The sequence below is a fragment of the Chelonoidis abingdonii genome, chromosome 1, assembly GCF_003597395.2.
Source record: "Chelonoidis abingdonii isolate Lonesome George chromosome 1, CheloAbing_2.0, whole genome shotgun sequence".
Lineage (NCBI taxonomy): Eukaryota > Metazoa > Chordata > Testudines > Testudinidae > Chelonoidis > Chelonoidis abingdonii.
This window is the reverse complement of record NC_133769.1, coordinates 244,000,265-244,017,567: the sequence shown is the minus strand read 5'-3', so window position 1 is coordinate 244,017,567 and position 17,303 is coordinate 244,000,265. Positions and strand designations below refer to the sequence as shown.

At 43.7% G+C, this 17,303-nt stretch overlaps 1 protein-coding gene across 1 annotated transcript in view; it reads right to left on the bottom strand.

Annotated features, from left to right (window-relative positions):
* The window catches only part of DHRSX (dehydrogenase/reductase X-linked), a 212,420-nt gene that overhangs the window by 21,072 nt on the left and 174,045 nt on the right, over positions 1-17,303 (bottom strand). The window contains exon 7 of the mRNA XM_075060749.1: positions 8,812-9,019. Within this exon, the coding sequence (XP_074916850.1) occupies positions 8,812-9,019 (208 nt within the window). The remainder of the gene's footprint in view (positions 1-8,811; positions 9,020-17,303) is intronic.

The following is a 17,303-nucleotide window of genomic DNA, read 5'->3' as shown; positions in this document are numbered from 1 at the left end:
ATTCTATGATCTTGTAGGGACAGACACTCATAGAGAGTGGGTTTTGATGCTGATGTATTGTTACTTTCAGCTGTAGAATTTAATTATTCTAATTCTGTACAGCTGCTGTTAATATGTGGTGATGTGCTTGTCTTCTAACACCTCAAGCAGGAAGCTGAAATGCATTTGCTACATTCAAAGCGCCAAAAGGAAAAAATGCCTCATTCTGAATAGCAAATGTAATACTAAGTCCTGTGCAAAAATTCTGCTGGCATGAAAGATAAAATGCAAAAAAGCCGGATTTGTTTTCCAGCATCACTTGACCATTTGTAAGATTTCTTTACAACAATCTAAAAATGCAAACAAATGAAGAAAACAAAGAAAACAAACAACCCCCTAAGGGTACGTCTACACTAAGGGATTATTCTGATTTTACATAAACCGGTTTTGTAGAACAGATTGTATAAAGTCGAGTGCACATGGGCACACAAAGAACAATAATTCGGCAGTGTGTGTCCATGAACCGAGGCTAGCGTCGATTTCTGGAGCGTTGCACTGTGGGTAGCTATCCCGTAGCGATCCCATAGTTCCCACAGTCTCCCGTGCCCATTGGAATTCTGGGTTGAGATCTCAATGCATGATGATGCAAAAACAGAGTCGCGGGTGATTCTGGGTAAATGTTGTCACTCATTCCTTCCTCCATGAAAGCAACGGCAGACAATCATTTCGCACCCTTTTTCCCTGGATTGCCCTGCCAGATGCCATAGCGTGGCAACCATGGAGCCCATTTTGCCTTTTGTCACTGTCACCGTATGTGTACTGGATGCCGCTGACAGAGGTGATACTGCAGCGCTACACAGCAGCATTCATTTGCCTTTGCAAGGTAGCAGAGATGGTTATCAGTCGTTCTGTACCATCTGCTGCTATCATGGGTGCTCCTGGCTGGCCTTCGTTGAGGTCGGCCGGGTGCAAAGACAAAAATGGGAATGACTCCCCGGGTCATTCCCTCCTTTATGTTTTATTAAAAATAGAGTCAGTCTTGCCTAGAATATGGAGCAAGTGTACTAGAGAACCAGTGTACCACAGAGCACAGCCACTCCGTGTCAGATCCCGCAGAAATGATGAGCTGCATGCCATTCTAAGGGGTGCCGCCTAGCAAACAACCCAACCCGTTGCCATTTATCCTCTCTCCGTTCCAACCTACCGTGGGCTAGACGTTGCAGGTCCCCCATCATATTGTGTGATGAATAATAAAGAATGCAGGACTAACAAACACTGTACTTTAATAGTGAATAAAATTGAGGGGGAGCAGTCACTCCAGCTGACTATGCATAGTCCAGGCAGGACCATTAAACGGTGGGGGGAAGAGGAGCCCCAGCATCCCAGGCTGCTATGATAGTTTCCAGGCGGTTACAGAATCTTTCTCTTTAGACATGAAGGGGGTGGGGGGGCTAATGGAGCTAAAGGCTCCCAATCTGCTATGATGACAGACGGTTACCAGCCAGTTCTGTACCCACCATCTTGCCGGTGAATGGACCCGAGAGTCATTCCTATTTTTTGCCCAGGCGCTCCCAGCTGACCTCACCTGAGTGGCCAGCACCAGAGCATTCAACGGATGTATGACATAGTGAAGGCTAACCAGTCATTCTGCACTGTATCAGTCTTGCCGACTGGGGAAGGGAGGGGAGAGGATTGCTGCTGTTCAGTTGCCATACAAGCACGCCGCATCTACACGAAGCATTGAGCACGTAAACATACGGTTGACATTTTGAAAAAGTCAAGAAACCATTTTTTTTCCCTTTTCTTCTAACGGGGGGGGGAGGGGGAGGTAAAATTGTACCGAGAGATATACCATGGGACCACCCCAGACAACGTGTTTTGACCCTAGGCATTGGGAGTCATCCAAGAATCAAATGCTTTTCGTGAAGACTGCAGGATATCTGGAGTCTCGGTACCGACCCCTCCCTCCCTCCATGGAGTGTCCATTTGATTCTTGAGCTTTCCGTGATAGTGCCTGTCACCAGCAGCACTGTGGGACTGTGGACTTGTATCATAGCCTGGAGAATTTTTTTTCAAATGCTTTGCTATTTGTTCTCTGTAACAGAGCTTCTGATAGAACAGATTTAATATCTCCCATACAGCGATCAGATCTCAGTATCTCTGTATGGTCCAGTGCTTGAAGCTTCATTTTTGGATTTGGGATCTGCTCGCCACCCACCGTGCTGATCAGAGCTTCGAACGGTCGGCAAAACAGGAAATGAAATTCAAAGTTCGCAGGGCTTTCCTGTTTACGATGGCCGGCATTGATGTTCAGATTGCTTTCACAGAGCCGGTCACAATGGTGCACTGTGACGGATACCGCACAGAGGCAATACCTGTTGAGATTTGCGGTCCACACTAACCTAACTGACATGGCAATACCGATTTCAGCGCTACTCCTCTCGTCGGGGAAGAGTACAGAAACTACAGAAACTGGTTTAAAGAGCCCTTTATATCGATATAAAGGGCCTCGTTGTGTGGACGGGTGCAGAGTTAAATCGGTTTAACGCTGCTAAATTCGGTTTAAATGCGTAGTGTAGACCAGGCCTTAGATTAAGTTTATTTCAAGTGTTGGAAGAAATGGGGTAGTTCACTCTCACTGACTGCTACAGTCCTTATGCTTGACTACACTCCCTCAACATCCCAAATCATATAGGTCATGAATTCTTATGTTCAGTCTCTTCTTTGCTTGGATTTAATAGTCAGTAATTCTTATTTATATGGGACAAAACCTATGAATGACAATCAACAGAGGGACAACCTCTTCCTCAATTTCATCCTTACAGGATACTTTGGAATATACAGATGGTCTGAGATAGATAAAGCATGAGCGAAGACACCTGGAGTTCCAGTGGCAAAGAATCTGAGTCCAACCAAATGCACCACAAAGAGTTTTGAGAATCTTGCAGCTATGCAGAAAGCAATAAAATTAGTTCCTTTCTTCCACCATAGTACAATGAAGTCCCATGAAGTGGAACTGTTTTTGAAAGTGGATATTATGGAGACTCCTCAGTGATTCCATCCAGTGGTGGAGTATTTCTTTCTGTAAGGAGTTTTTTATATTAGACTAGGGAATTTGGATTTAGAAAGAACTTTCAAATCCTAAAGGGGAAGAGGCAGTTCTGGAGAGGACAAAATGCATCACCTTTTCTGCCTAAGTTTCAGCCAGTATCCTTCCCTGAAGTTCTTGTGTTTGACCACAGAATTGACTATATTTCAGTTGTGGGTTTGATGAGTGTACTGTTAACTAGTCAATTATTATTCTATTAATTTGTTATTTTTTACAGTTTGGGGCTGTATTCCTTTAAACTGAAGTCATTATCCATTAAGGATTCCTAAGGGATAACTTCTGATTGAACTTTAAAGAGAGTTCTATCAGCCTTTGTCTACTAGCATGTCATAAGGGTGAAAATCAATTTACATTTTAAAGAAGGAATACTTGATTTCTCTCACAGAGTGATGGGGGTAATGACCATGTATTGAAACCTCCTGCAAGGGAAAAAAAATCTATAAAATATAACGGGGATAAGGTATTTAAAGAAGAAATTTTACAGTGAGGACTGGCATCCTTGACAGAAAATACAAGAGTTGCAGATGATCAGCACTTCTCAAGAGCAGCCCCTCAGTCACTACTTGAGAGTGGACATGAGTCTAGCATTTTTTATAGGATTAAAGGAGCTGGTAATACTCACTGATTCATGGTTTTACACTGGGGCGCATCACTGCAGCGTGTTGGAGAGTGATTTTTAATAATGTTAGGGAGATTTTTTCTCAGCTTTATTCAGTAATCAGAAGAAAACATTTCACATGCTGTAAGCAGCTTAAGTTGTCAGTACTTAAAGAAAATTAAATGAACATGCAGTGACATATTTTTAAACTTGGCTGTTTAAGAGTTAAAATCAGGCACATAAATACCTCTTTTAGGCAGGCCAGTGACTGTAGTTGCAAAGTGCTGAGGATCTCCTGGGAGGTGAGGAGCTGAGTGTGGCTGGCACCTTACAGGAGATATTTGTCTTTTCAGAAGTTTGGGCTCATAGATGTAAAGGAAATGGATTTAATGCTAGTGAAGACAGTAATACAGTAAACTGGATGTTTTCTATTTGACCTTCTGGGCCCTTAAATGGAATCAAACAAAATGGCGACAAACAAAATGAGAGAATGTAAGAGGTGACAAAACCATTCCATAGTTCCTGTCTGGGAACTAGTTGGGCCAGGCGTATATCCATCAGTGTCAGGTTACAGAGGGAGAAGGAATTCCTGTACATGTTTACAAAGTGCTTTGAGATCCTTTAGGATGAAAGGCACACCCTGATATTAATAACAAACCTCCCCATGTTCAATGTGTTGTTGCCATGCAACCCTAAAAATCAGACTCACACTTACCAACTCAGAAATGAAATTCTGGGAGAGGGAAGAAAAAACCCACAAAGAAAGAAATAATATCCACTCTCATTAGGTGTAACTAAGGGAGCCAGTTCTGCCATCATTACTCATGTACTTTTTTAGGGGGAAATTCACCCTTAAGCAGAGGACTATCACATACCATTTATTTTAAAGGCTTAAGTGGTATGTTGGCCTTGTCCTGGCTCTCTGCCTGGGTGTATATACAGTCCCACTGCAGTGAATTGGACCATATGTGGAATAAGCAGCAACTCAGTGTGGGACAGAGTGGCAGAACTGGGCCCCAAATAAGAAAGCATGTTGTCAAAAATTAAGCAATAAAAAGAAGAAGGTAAAGTAAGGTACAATACAGACAGCTAATGAGGGGGGGAGAGACAAAATTCATAGAGACAGCTTTTATTATTCTGTCCTCCCTCCGCCCCCACAGCTTTAGAGGAAAAGTGCAGCATTGCTACAAACAAACAAAGTACATTCCGACTCAAAAAGCAACCCCTCAGTTGCTGGATTCTCATTTCAGACTCTGAGTACAGCACTTCAAAGTAACTCACGATCTCTCCTTCATCCATTGATACAAGACAGCTTTGCTTTTTTTGGTTAAATGTACATAGTGTAGCTGTGTTGGTTTCAGGATATTAGAGGGACAAGGTGGGTGAGGTAATATCTTTTATTGGACCAACTTCTATTGGTGAAAGAGAAGCGTTTGAGCTTACACAGAGCTCTTCATAAAGTCTGGGAAACTAACTCAGAGTGCACTGCTAAATACAAGGTGGAACAGCTTTTTTTTAGACTGGAATCTCATAAGGAATAAGAGGGGATGAGGGACTGTAGGAGGCATTACTATTACAGCTGTAAGTACTCGATTCCCTTCTGTGATAAATCCAAACTCATTTTATCTCTGTTCAGTGATATCCTGTTTAGTTTCTAAATATTGTCAGTATAGTACCCAAACGAGTCCCTTGACACAACAATAAAGCTGAGCGGCACTGAGTGCTGCAAACAATAAGATATTTTATTTCCTTTCTGAGAAAGAGAGTTTTTGCTGTGGCTGTGCATGGAATGCTGAGCTGTACTTAAACACCCTAAAGAAATTTTATGTTAGCAAGTTAGATAGGAAGGAAACAAACAACAAAACTAGAGTCTGGCACTTTTTGAAAAGAAATGGCAGACAAGACATGAAATGTAGCAAAATGAGATTCTCTTTCTTTTAGAATGGTGTGTTGCATTCCATACGAGTGTTCTCCTTACAATTTTTGCTTGCAGTATGCAAGTGAAAAAATAAACACTGTACTTAAAAGACACTATAAAGTGTTTCTAAAACATGGTTTTATTTGTTTATATTCTGTTTTTACAGCAGTTCCTTCAGACTCCAGGCTCTTTATTAAACATTAAAACTAACACTATTTCCATATCAAAGTTTTAAATTATTTTATTTGGTGGGACTGAGGATCTGTTCCTAGATCATCTAAAGAGGTTCATTTTAATTTGGAAAACAAACTTTTCCATCAGAATCAGGCTTAGTTCACAACCCAATCCTACCTGCAAAGCCATGGAATGAGTCACAAGCAGAAAATTCTCTCTTCACAGCTCTTTTGTTTATATCAGAAAATTGGTACCAGTGTAATTAAACCAATTTAAAATTGATGTAATTACACCAGTGCAACCCCCTAATAAAGATAGGATTTAAGTGATCTTTGAACTGGTTTAAGTGCATCTTCATAAGGGGTTTGTACCAGTGTAACGAGATCAATTTTAAATAAATTGAGTCACACAGCTGCAACTTTTCCAACATGGAGCAGGCTTAGAATACAACATGGGACTGGAAGCGTGCATTCAAAACAGAGCCACATCAATTGGAGATTGGGCCACTATTCACCACTATTTTTCATTTGCCCTGCCTCTCTCCTCCTTCCACTCTCCTGTACATAACATATGGTTGTTGTAATATGCCATCCCATGTGACGGACACATCACATAAGCAAGTAAAGCACACACTGTTATTAGAGCTTGCCTCTTGTTCTCAGAATGTGATAGGACGTGGAAGGTGCTTTATGAGAGCGTTTTGCATATTTGGATCTCCGTGTTAGCAAGTGATTCCACAAGCTTACACTAATTTATTTTTTTTCTTTATTTGTACACACTAATTATAATTACACCCAATCCATATTACTCCTGGGGGAATTCTACACCATTGCACAATGCAGAATTTGCACAGAATTCCATGTTTTCCCTGCACAACTGGGGCTGCAGAGCTGCTGGTCGCCACTTGGGCTGCTGGACTCTTCAGAGCCCAGCTTGCAGTGAGTGTAGCAACCGAGGATAGAGGCTGCATACTCTGGCTGTCTGGCTTGATTCTCATTCTCCTGGAGACTGGAGAGGGCCTTGGAGACCCAGCTCTGGCAAAGGGTGAGAGATGAGCAGGGCCGCACCACACCATGTCCCACGCTGGGATAGTAAAGAAGCTGGGGGAATTAAAAGCTCTGGAGGTGTAAGTGTCTGGGCCAGAAGGGGTGCCCCACGGCTGGGCTTTGGGGTGAAGGGGACGGGGGTGTAGGTATCTGGGATCTGGGGGTGCCCCACGGCTGGGCTCTAGGGGGAGAGAGGTGCAGATGTCTGTGCTTTGGGGGTCCCACACAGTTCCCTCCAGCAAACGCCAACTGGAACTGGGTGGTCTTAGGGGTTTATTTAACTCTACTCCTAGGGGAATCTTTTTTGTTGTTGTGTGCATTGTTGACATACTTGTTAACATACCTGAAAGTATCAAAATAATTGAAACTGGATTGATTATATTGTGTTATTTTGACAAATAAAATACACCTCTACCCCGATATAACATGACCCAATATAACATGAATTCGGACATAACACGGTAAAGAAGGACTCCGGGGGAGGGGTGACGATGCGGTCCTGGTGGGACCTAACTGAGTGTGCCAATTCAGGACAAATCGCTTAAACAGGGCAGTTACAGCCCTAGGCTGGGGTTTTTCCACCTCTAAGGCAAACCAAACCAGCCAGACAAAGAGGAATTTGGTCTCACCCCACTCGCTAAAACCACAAGTCACACAAGCAATTTCCTTAGACACTCCAGTTTCCCAGTATCACCACCAGTCCCACTCATCCTGGGGATGAATGGTTATGAAAACCAAGACCTCAATAAAAGAAAAAGGTTCTCTAGATCCCAAAGAATCAAGCCCCAGACTCAGGTCAATACACAAATAAGATCTTACTCACAAATCACGCTGTTGTCAATCCTTTAGAATCTAAAATCTAAAGGTTTATTTATAAAGGGAAAAAGATATAGATGAGAGCTAGAATTGGTTAAATGAAATCAATTACATACAGTAATGGCAAAGTTCTTAATTCAGGCTTGCAGCTGTAATAGAATAAACTGCAGGTTCAAATCAAGTCTCTGGAGTACATCCCCTGCTGGGATGGGTCATTCAGTCCTTTGTTCAGAGCTTCAGTTCTTAGCAAAGTTCCTCCAGAGGTAAGAAGCAGGATTGAAGACAAGATGGAGATGAGGCATCAGCCTTTTATAGTTTTTTTCCAGGTGTAAGAACCTCTTTGTCCTTACTATGGAAAATTACAGCAAAATGGAGTCTGGAGTCACATGGGCAAGTTCCTGCGTACCTTGCTGAATTACAAGGCGTATCTGTCTTCTCTCAATGGGTCAGTTGTATAGCTGATGGTCCTTAATGGGCCATCAAGCAGGCTAGGCAGAGCTAACACCAACTTGTCTGGGATGTTTCCCAGATGCATAGCATAAGTTTGAAGTACATACAGTATAGAACCAATATTCATAACTTCAACTACAAAATGACACATGAATACAGACAGCATAATCATAACCAGCAACCCATAACCCGGTCTTAGACACCTTATACGACCTCCTTTACATAAGATTTGGTGCCACTACAGGACCTTGGTTGCAACCATGTTCTATATGGTCCCAGCTTATATCAATAACGTCACAGGGGAGTTGTTCACTCCGGTGGATTAATGCAAGTTCGATATAACGCGGTTTCACCTATAATGCAGTACGATTTTTTGGCTCTCGAGGACAGTGTTATATTGGGATAGAGGCGTATGCAGAATTTTAAAATATTGTGTGCAGAATTATAAATGTTTTGGTGCAGAATTCCCCCAGGAGTATCCATACGTGCAACTACAAACAAAGAGCTCTCCCTCCGTGTCTAGTCCTTTTCTCCATCATCTAAATAAATTCTCTGGGGCAGAGACTGACTTTATCTGGTCTGTGCACTTTATCAGCACTGAAACTACCATAATAAAAAAAAAACACATAATGATAATCCTGAAAGTCTCTGTAGTCATGCACAGATTGCAGCTCTAGCAATGCAAAAACATGACACTAAAATCATTAAAATAATCATGTACCTTGAAAAATAGCCAGGTTGTCATCCACTTCACCACTTTTGTAGCCCAACAGACATTTTTATAGAGCTCGGTGTTCACTACTCCAGGGTCCACTACATTAGCAGTCACATGGCTCCCATCTGCTGTCATGAGATGCTGTAGTCGATAGGTAAACAATACAAGGGCAAGTTTGCTTTGGGCATAGGCTCCATGGGGTGAATAAGAACATCTGCACAGAAAAGAGAGAGACAGGAAAATAATCAGAAGAAAAATGTTGTAGCACAGATATCACATGCATTGCCAGTTTGCTAAATTATGCAGTAGACAGCAACACAGTAAGTAGGCACATGAAAGCCTTATCACTTGAAAGCAGATTGCTTGTTGTAGTTCTGGTGACTATTTCACTAGATTCAATGACTGCTTTAGGGAAAATATCTTAGATAAACATACATGTTATCAGAATCCATGCTGCAAACAATTTATGGTAGGTATTGTTTTCCCTGGAAATGCTGAAATATCAAGCCACAGAATGGTCCAGTCTCACTCCTCCTATTATTATTTATTTATACTACTGCAGCACCTATTGGGCCCTGATCACAATTGCATTATGTTGCCCCAGATCACAGTCTAGGATTATGACAAGATACAACAGGTGGATAAGCAGGCAAAAGTGTGATGGTTAACATGGTGGCAAGTTAATTAAAAGTTGCATTATAGAAGTCAAGTATCAGAGGGGTAGCCGTGTTAGTCTGGATCTGTAAAAGCAGCAAAGAATCCTGTGGCACCTTATAGACTAACAGATGTTTTGGAGCATGAGCTTTCGTGGGTGAATACCCACTTCGTTAGATCCATGCTTTCGTGGGTGAATACCCACTTCGTCAGACATGCATCTGACGAAGTGGGTATTCACCCACGAAAGCTCATGCTCCAAAACGTCTGTTAGTCTATAAGGTGCCACAGGATTCTTTGCTGCTACTACAGAAGTCATAAAACCTTTAACATTGGAAGATAACTGGTTAGAACAACGATTTAAGTGGAGACCGTTACAAACATCATATGTAATGCAAACATAAAAATGATAGAATCGATGTCAAAACATTTATGTTAAGAACCTATGTGCCTGTTCTGTGACTCAGATGTTGGAAGTTCTGGTCTTCAAATTCCTCAAAGTCAACCTTCTTTGTAGTTGCTGATTAGTCATGTTTCACTTCATTTTTTTAAATTCTGTCTGAATGAAGAATGCTACTGTCAAGCAAATTAGTAGGTATGTCACTGAAAATACTCCCCCAGATTGGGGTTTCAACATCACTTCCATGAATTCCACTTCCATGACAACTCTGCTACTGTAATTACTGCAGACCTTTCATTTAAAATCTCTGCACTTCACAGAGCCAAGGGTAATGGCTAGGAAGATTTTCTGTGTTTTGTTATGCACAAAAGAGTATGTGCTGACTGAATGGTAATGGTTTCTCATAATTCTGTTTTTTCTTAAACTCCCATGTAATACCTGGCTTTTAATGTTCTGTACACTTGACTAGTCAGCCTTGAGGTGGAAGAATAGGCCTCTAGCAAGCATTCTCATTTCATGCGGATCTAGAAGTCCACTGAAGCTATCTAACTGTTAGCAGTGCCTGGATGCCAACAATGTGGACAATCAGGTACTTTCAGAAGCAATGGTTACACTAATAGCCAAGTCTCTTTGTTTTCAGTATTTAGCAATTTTTCTCAGAAAAAAACTCCAGCTGTTGGAAAAAGCTAGTATTTGGATTTTACAGTTTTCACCTGAATTTTGGCTTTTGCAGGACCTGGGAATTTCTTGAAGACAGACAGGAAGGGAACCAGGTCCTGGCACCCAAGACCACCTGACCACTGCAGTGACGGGCCCTCATGGAGTGGAACAGTACACCCCATGAGTATTGGCCCCCCTTGACAGACAGAACACTCTCCTGATCCCAGGGCCGCGGAGAAAAGGGGGTTCTCTCTGACAGAGCTATCAGTACTCACAGGGTGCAGCCTTCTGCTCCCTTCCTGATGCTGCCCCTTCAGCATGGCTCCTGTCTGCTTTCTCTGCCCAGTGGAGGAGTGAGAAGGGCAGGGAGCCAGGCCCCAGCAGTCAAGCCCACCCGACTGCTACAGGAAGCAGAAGGCTTTCTTGACTGTCACATGGTAAGTAACCTTCCCTATTCTCTCCCCCACACCCCTGTCCCCACGCCAGCTGCCCTTCATTTTTGTTTTTTACAGATTTTTCACTCTTAAAAATAATTTAACAAATACCGATAAATTCCAGGGAAATTTAAGAAAAGAAATAAAAACAGAAAGCAAAGGGCCTTACTTTCATTCCAGCTGCAGGAAGTAAAGAAGGATAACATTAACTCTTCAGTTCATTTTCTTTAATTGTTTCTATATTTGTCCAAAAGAAAAAGTCAAGTAGCAACAAAAACAAAATGACAGTACAACCTTGAGAGATGAGGTGGGTAAGGTAATATCTTTTATTGGACCAACTTCTGTTGGTGAGAGAGACAAGCTTTTGAGGTACACAGAGCTCTTTTTTGGGTCTAGGGGATGTACTGAGAGCCTTACAGCTAAATACAAGATGGAACATAAGCAGCTAACACATATTTCAAAGTAAAGTGGCCACTTGAAATAGTCCCTTGAAATATGCGTTCACTATTTATGCTAAACAAGCTGTTCCACCATGTATTTAGCTGTGAGATAGTAATAAAGAAGATGATCTAAAGTGTCAGAACATCAGTCAATTGCCTGAGCTGTAACATAATAGATAAAGTAGCTCAACCATTATAAAGATATCAGCGACTCTAGGAGTGGACTAGGACTTCTTAATAATGAATGAAAACCAATTTAAGTGTTACTGCGTTGGAATAAAAGTGACTGAGTTAGTCAAAGTAGTGCAGTTATAGTTTAGATTTGCTAATATCTGGTCTAAAATACTCAAAAAGTCACCTTATTATTCTAGTCACGCATATTTTGACATTTTAAACAGTTGCACCAATGTAAAATTGTATTGTAGATTTGCCCTAAGTAACTTTTTTTTTCTTTTTTTCTTTCTTTTATTTTTGGTCTCTTTGAGAGGATATGAGTGCCTCTTCAGGGATGCCTGCCAGGAAAAACTTGTCGTAGCCACTTTAGGTGTAGCGTGTGCGCGTGTGTGTGAGACCAGTTATAGCAGATGCATATACGTCTATAGTACAAGTTACCACTGGGCATCAGTTTAACCTAGGTTCAAAGCAGATCACTTGATGTCACTCTGGGTATGAAAAGTAATCTAACTGTAACACATTATTTCCACAAGGGAAAGTATAAGCTGCTAAATCAACTCCACTGGACAAAAAGACTAAGTACACCATTCAGTCATTATGTTAACTTTATAATTCGATTACTGATTGTGCTCATGTGCTTGTCTGAACAATTATTGGTCTCAAATTATTTTCTGTTTAGTTAACCAATTTTAATTTGTATTATTGTTAACTCCTTGATTTACTAACTTGATTTACATTGTAACCTCAATCTAATTTTCATAGTGTTTAGAACTTTAGAGAAATATAATAAGTTAGTTACCTAATAGTTCTTTATGGTCTTGAATAAAAGTAATGAAAACACATTGGACTGGTTTTCTCTAATCAAATGGAAATGAGGTAAAAATAATCTTAATTAAAGGGACTTAAACTAAACATTAATTAAACATTTGACACGGGTCCTGAAAACCCAATTACTACTGTTAAGTCCATTATTTCTTGTCTTACTTTTGCTAACTAATGAAATTCCTCTCCCTCCTCATATGTGCTCATGTATATTGTACTCCCTTATATTCCAGGGAGTACAATACATATTTAACTCCCTGAATTTAGCCTCCGGGCCTATCAATTTCAGTGTAAACCTTTCACTGCCCTAGTTGCTCTTCTGTGCACTTTCCATTTTCTCTATGTTCTCTCTGTAGTATCTTTTATAAAACTGTGCAAGAAAATTGAACAAATGTTGAGATCCTTCCGCCAGAAGGATCTCAAAATACTTTACAGAGCATAGGGCAACACAGACAGATGCTGCTTATTGAGATCAAACCTGGGACCTGTGGAGCCTAGTGCATGAACCTCTGCTCCATGAGCCAAAAGCCAGAGGCCTCTTAGCTAAGGCTGTAGAGCAGACTCATTAATCTCTAAATGGTCTCGGTGCCACTAGAGGGGACAAAACACCACACTCAGGAGGTATGTGGGTTACACCTACACAGTGATTATTTCTCCCACCAGTGAAAAGAATCCTCTCTAGAGGGAATTCTGCGTCAGCTATACTACATAGTAGTGGAAAGAAAGAATAATTTACTCAATTGAAGCTACAAGGGAAAGTAAGGTAGACAGAATCAAATTAGTCAAAGACACTAGAATGAACAACTGTTACTCTTACAAAAATGCTTTGGAATCTCCAGTGACCACAACTGATCAGCATTAGATCCGGGCGACAATTTTCTGTTTAAACTGTTTTTCAACAGAAAATGTAGTTTTTGACTAAACAATTTTGTCACAAAAAGAATCTGTTTTCCATGGAAATTTTTGACTTTTCACTGAAAAACTATTTTGTTTTGTTTTTTAGATGGAAACCCAATTTTTTCGCCAAAAGGTTTGGGGTAATTAATGAAAGATTTGTTAGGTTTGGTCTAAATTTGCAGTGAAATAAAAAATATTTCCAATTAATTATAATCAGGAAGTTGGTTTTACAAATCATCCATATGGGGCTATCTCCAACAGCTGCCTCCTTAGCATCATGGTAAGTCATTGTTTCTCTACAAATCAAAGTTTCCTTCCACACACCCCTCCAGGTGAATGTCCTAATCATAAGGCTATAGAGTCACAGTCACTCTCTCTCTCTCTGTTTCTGGCTCAATGAAAAGACGGTTACTCACCTTTGTAACTGTTGTTCTTCGAGATGTGTTGCTCATATCCATTCCAGTTAGGTGTGCGGGCGCCGCGTGCACGTTCATTGGAGAAACTTTTACCCTAGCAACACTCGGTGGGCTGGCAGGTCGCCCCCTGGAGTGGCGCCACTATGGAGCCTGATATATACCCCTGCCGACCCAACCGCTCCTCAGTTCCTTCTTGCCGGCTACTCCGACAGTGGGGAAGGAGGGCGGGTGTGGAATGGATATGAGCAACACATCTCGAAGAACAACAGTTACAAAGGTGAGTAACCGTCTTTTCTTCTTCGAGTGCTTGCTCATATCCATTCCAGTTAGGTGAGAAAGTACGCGTCCTCATTATTGAGGCGCATACCAGCCTCCAGGATCTAAGGACAGGATAATGTTCCCAGGGATGCCATGCGGAACTTCAACCTTAACATAAAACTGGTTGAGTCCTCATAGTGTAGATAGGTGCTGAGACCTCCGTACGAGTCAGGGATTAGCGAATGGTTGCCCCTTCGTCCATCGGCATCTGCGCCTCTTGGAAGCAGGGAATTACGCCCGAGAGAGTTCCCTGAAAGAGGACAGGGTTAACAAAGTGAGAGTCAACCCAAAACCTCCACCAGATGTTCAGTGGACCGGAACTGAAGTAAACTTGCAACCAGCCAAAGGGAATAGTGAGTGCTAAAGCCACTTGTTAACCGGTAACGCCGCCCTCGGTCCACCTTTGAAAGTTGTCTTTGTCCCCAACGTGATGTGAGGGCCTCGACCTGCCTCATATGGGGTCCGACGGTCAGTCTGCGACCACCTCAGTCGACCACGCAACCAGCCGATCTTGGCAGCACAGAGTGTGGAGTTGGCTTGGGGACGGCAAAGGCCTGCTTAGTTGTCGTACGGCACATGCATGCCGAAGAGAGCTCATTAGAGCCATTGTGCCCTCCAGGCTTTGTATACCTGGGTGATGTCACGTAAGAGGCCCTTAACAACAAAATGTAAGTTGTGAACAGGCGAGTTGAAACCGAGAAGCCATAGATGCTCCTCATGGTAACGACGCCTGAAGAAGAAGCTCTAGCCGCCTTTTCCCTTCCTCCAAGCAAGGCAGTGAACCCTTGGCCAGAGTCATTGAGTGAAAGACTCCATAATATTATTCTCCCCGTGTATCCAGGTTGTATTGATAAGGGGCTAAGCAGGCTATTGATTTTGGCCACCAGGCTCATAAGACCTGCAGAATAAACCCTTGCGGCTGACTAAGGGCATTACCGCCTAAGCCCCTTCATTTGGGCCTGACGCCTGTTGGCCATGACCGTGACCACATTTTCTGAGACCAACATGAATACTATGCGCTAAGGGAGAGACGGACAGAACCATAGTCGTACCCCCACAGAGGATGGCATTCCGCACTGGATGATCCGAAAAACGGTAGGGCCCCTCTAGCGGTGGCAACCGCGAAGAATGTCCACCTACCGGCCCCTACCATCCGGACTCTGCAGCTGAGGTCCCATTGAGATGACTACCCTCCATAGGAAGAGCCTATGGGCTCAGGTGTTGGTGTCAACACCAGAATCAGCGGTCCTTAGCAGTAAAGAGCTGTCCGCGGGGAAACACTGATGGGGTTCTGATGCCATGAGGGCGAAGAGATCATGGGCAGGAAGATCTGACTCTAGACCAACCTTGCGCCCAACTTGGCACCGTGACGCACCACAGCCGCACTGTACCTTAGGAAGCAGAGTTGGACCTCGACCAGAGTGTGGCTAGGAGGTCGATACCGAATATCTCGAAGTTGGAGCGCTACAGGATCACCGTTCCTGTTAGCGTGCCGGAAGCCGAACGCGAAATCGGCATCGGTGTTAAACGGGACACCACGAACCTGTGCGTCGGAGGCACTGCCAAAGTCGCACCGGCGAGAGAGAGGCAACTTGTACTGCAAGTAGCGTCAGGAGAGGACAGAGAGTCGGCGCGAACTAAAACAGAACTTGACCACTCGACCTGATCAATGAAAATAAATGTTTTGCCACTCCTGCTGCCTGACAGAGGAGTCGTAATCAAAGTTGGCTTGCCAAGAGACGTATTACCCGCACCGGCGTGCCGCAGGGTTCAGGAAGCATCCACAATCTGTCACGGCAAGAGATCCCTTTTTCGTCGTTGAAATGTCTCTGGCGTGAGGGAACAAGAAGACTGTGATCCAACATGTGTACCAGGAGGCATGTCAGACTACCGCAGCGTACGGCCCATGTGGACCAGATACGACGGCTGCTGATGTCGCCAGGTTGCCTCAGCAGTCGGCCGATGGCGATCCGGCTAGACAGCTCTCTGTCCGCAGGTTGCAGAATCTTCATGGGAGACAGTAAGTAGAAGTAGCCAAAGCTCACACGCAGTCCCGGGAGACATTAAGCACTGGATTCCGACGGCCCTTGTGGGACGAGATCGACAGGGCGACCAGGACGTCAGTGGCTCCGAGAGCTGAGGATGCAGGCCAACGACTGTCATCTTAGATGAGCTCTGTAGCGGTATGCCATTAGCACGGGAGCAGCAAGCAGGCAAGCTCAACCACAGCGCGTGCCAGGGAGACGTCCGTACTGGATTCAACGGCCCTTGACCGGGAATCGACTGTGCCGACGTTGTCAGTGCCGCGGAGGTGCGGTGCAAAGCAATCCAACTAGGCGAGACTCTTGAGCGCGGCCAGTTCGCAATGAACAGCAGGCAGAAGCTACAACCAAAACTGCACTGCCGGGGAGCATCAGGCAACTGAGATTCAACGGCCCTATGGCAGGACAGGGATCTGACGGCCTCAGCCAGACTTGTCGGTGCCGCGAGGACAGGTTCAGCAGATCGCTTGGCATCACACTTAGGCGAGACTCCATTGCCTGCGTGCAATTGGCATGCGAAGACAGCAGGAGCAGAGCTCAAACCCACAGCCATGCCAGGGACAGCAGGCAAACTCGGACGATGGCCCCGGCGACCAGAATCAACAGGTGCCGGAGCTCGCCTCAGCCATCTGCAGTTTATGTGCCATGGCAATACGACTTAAACGAACTCTTCTGCGGGTGAGTTGGCACAACGAAGAGCAGAGCAGGGAGCTCAAACCAATCAGCGCATGCCGCAGGAGCTGTCGGCACTGGCAGGAGGGATCGGCTTTTCCAACCCCATTGCCGAGATCGAACGTTGGTCCGAGGGTAACAGCCGGTGCGCCGGGAGGTGCGCCAAAGGCGCTGTCTGTCCGCCGATAGCCACGCTCGTCGCAAAGGGAAAGTGAGGTAAAAGAAAGTGCCACTCAATTTGTTTCCCTTAAACGCCTTGCAAATGGGCACTTAGCTGAGAAAAATACGATCCCCAAAGCACCGTAAACAAGGATCAATGCTGATCTCCTGTCAAGCACGGCCGGAGGCCGGCCAAGACACGATCAAGAACCGGTAGAGCCAGGGCATGGCTCTGCACCATCAGGAGGAGGCAACTCCCCGAAAACCCATAGCTAACTATGGTTAATGACTAACTATGTAGAACAGAAAAAAACGACTAAAAGATAGATAAATAATATATAAAACGATATAACTATATATCTAACAAACCAGAAACTACATAGCTAGGGAAGCGGAGGTCAGCATAAGCT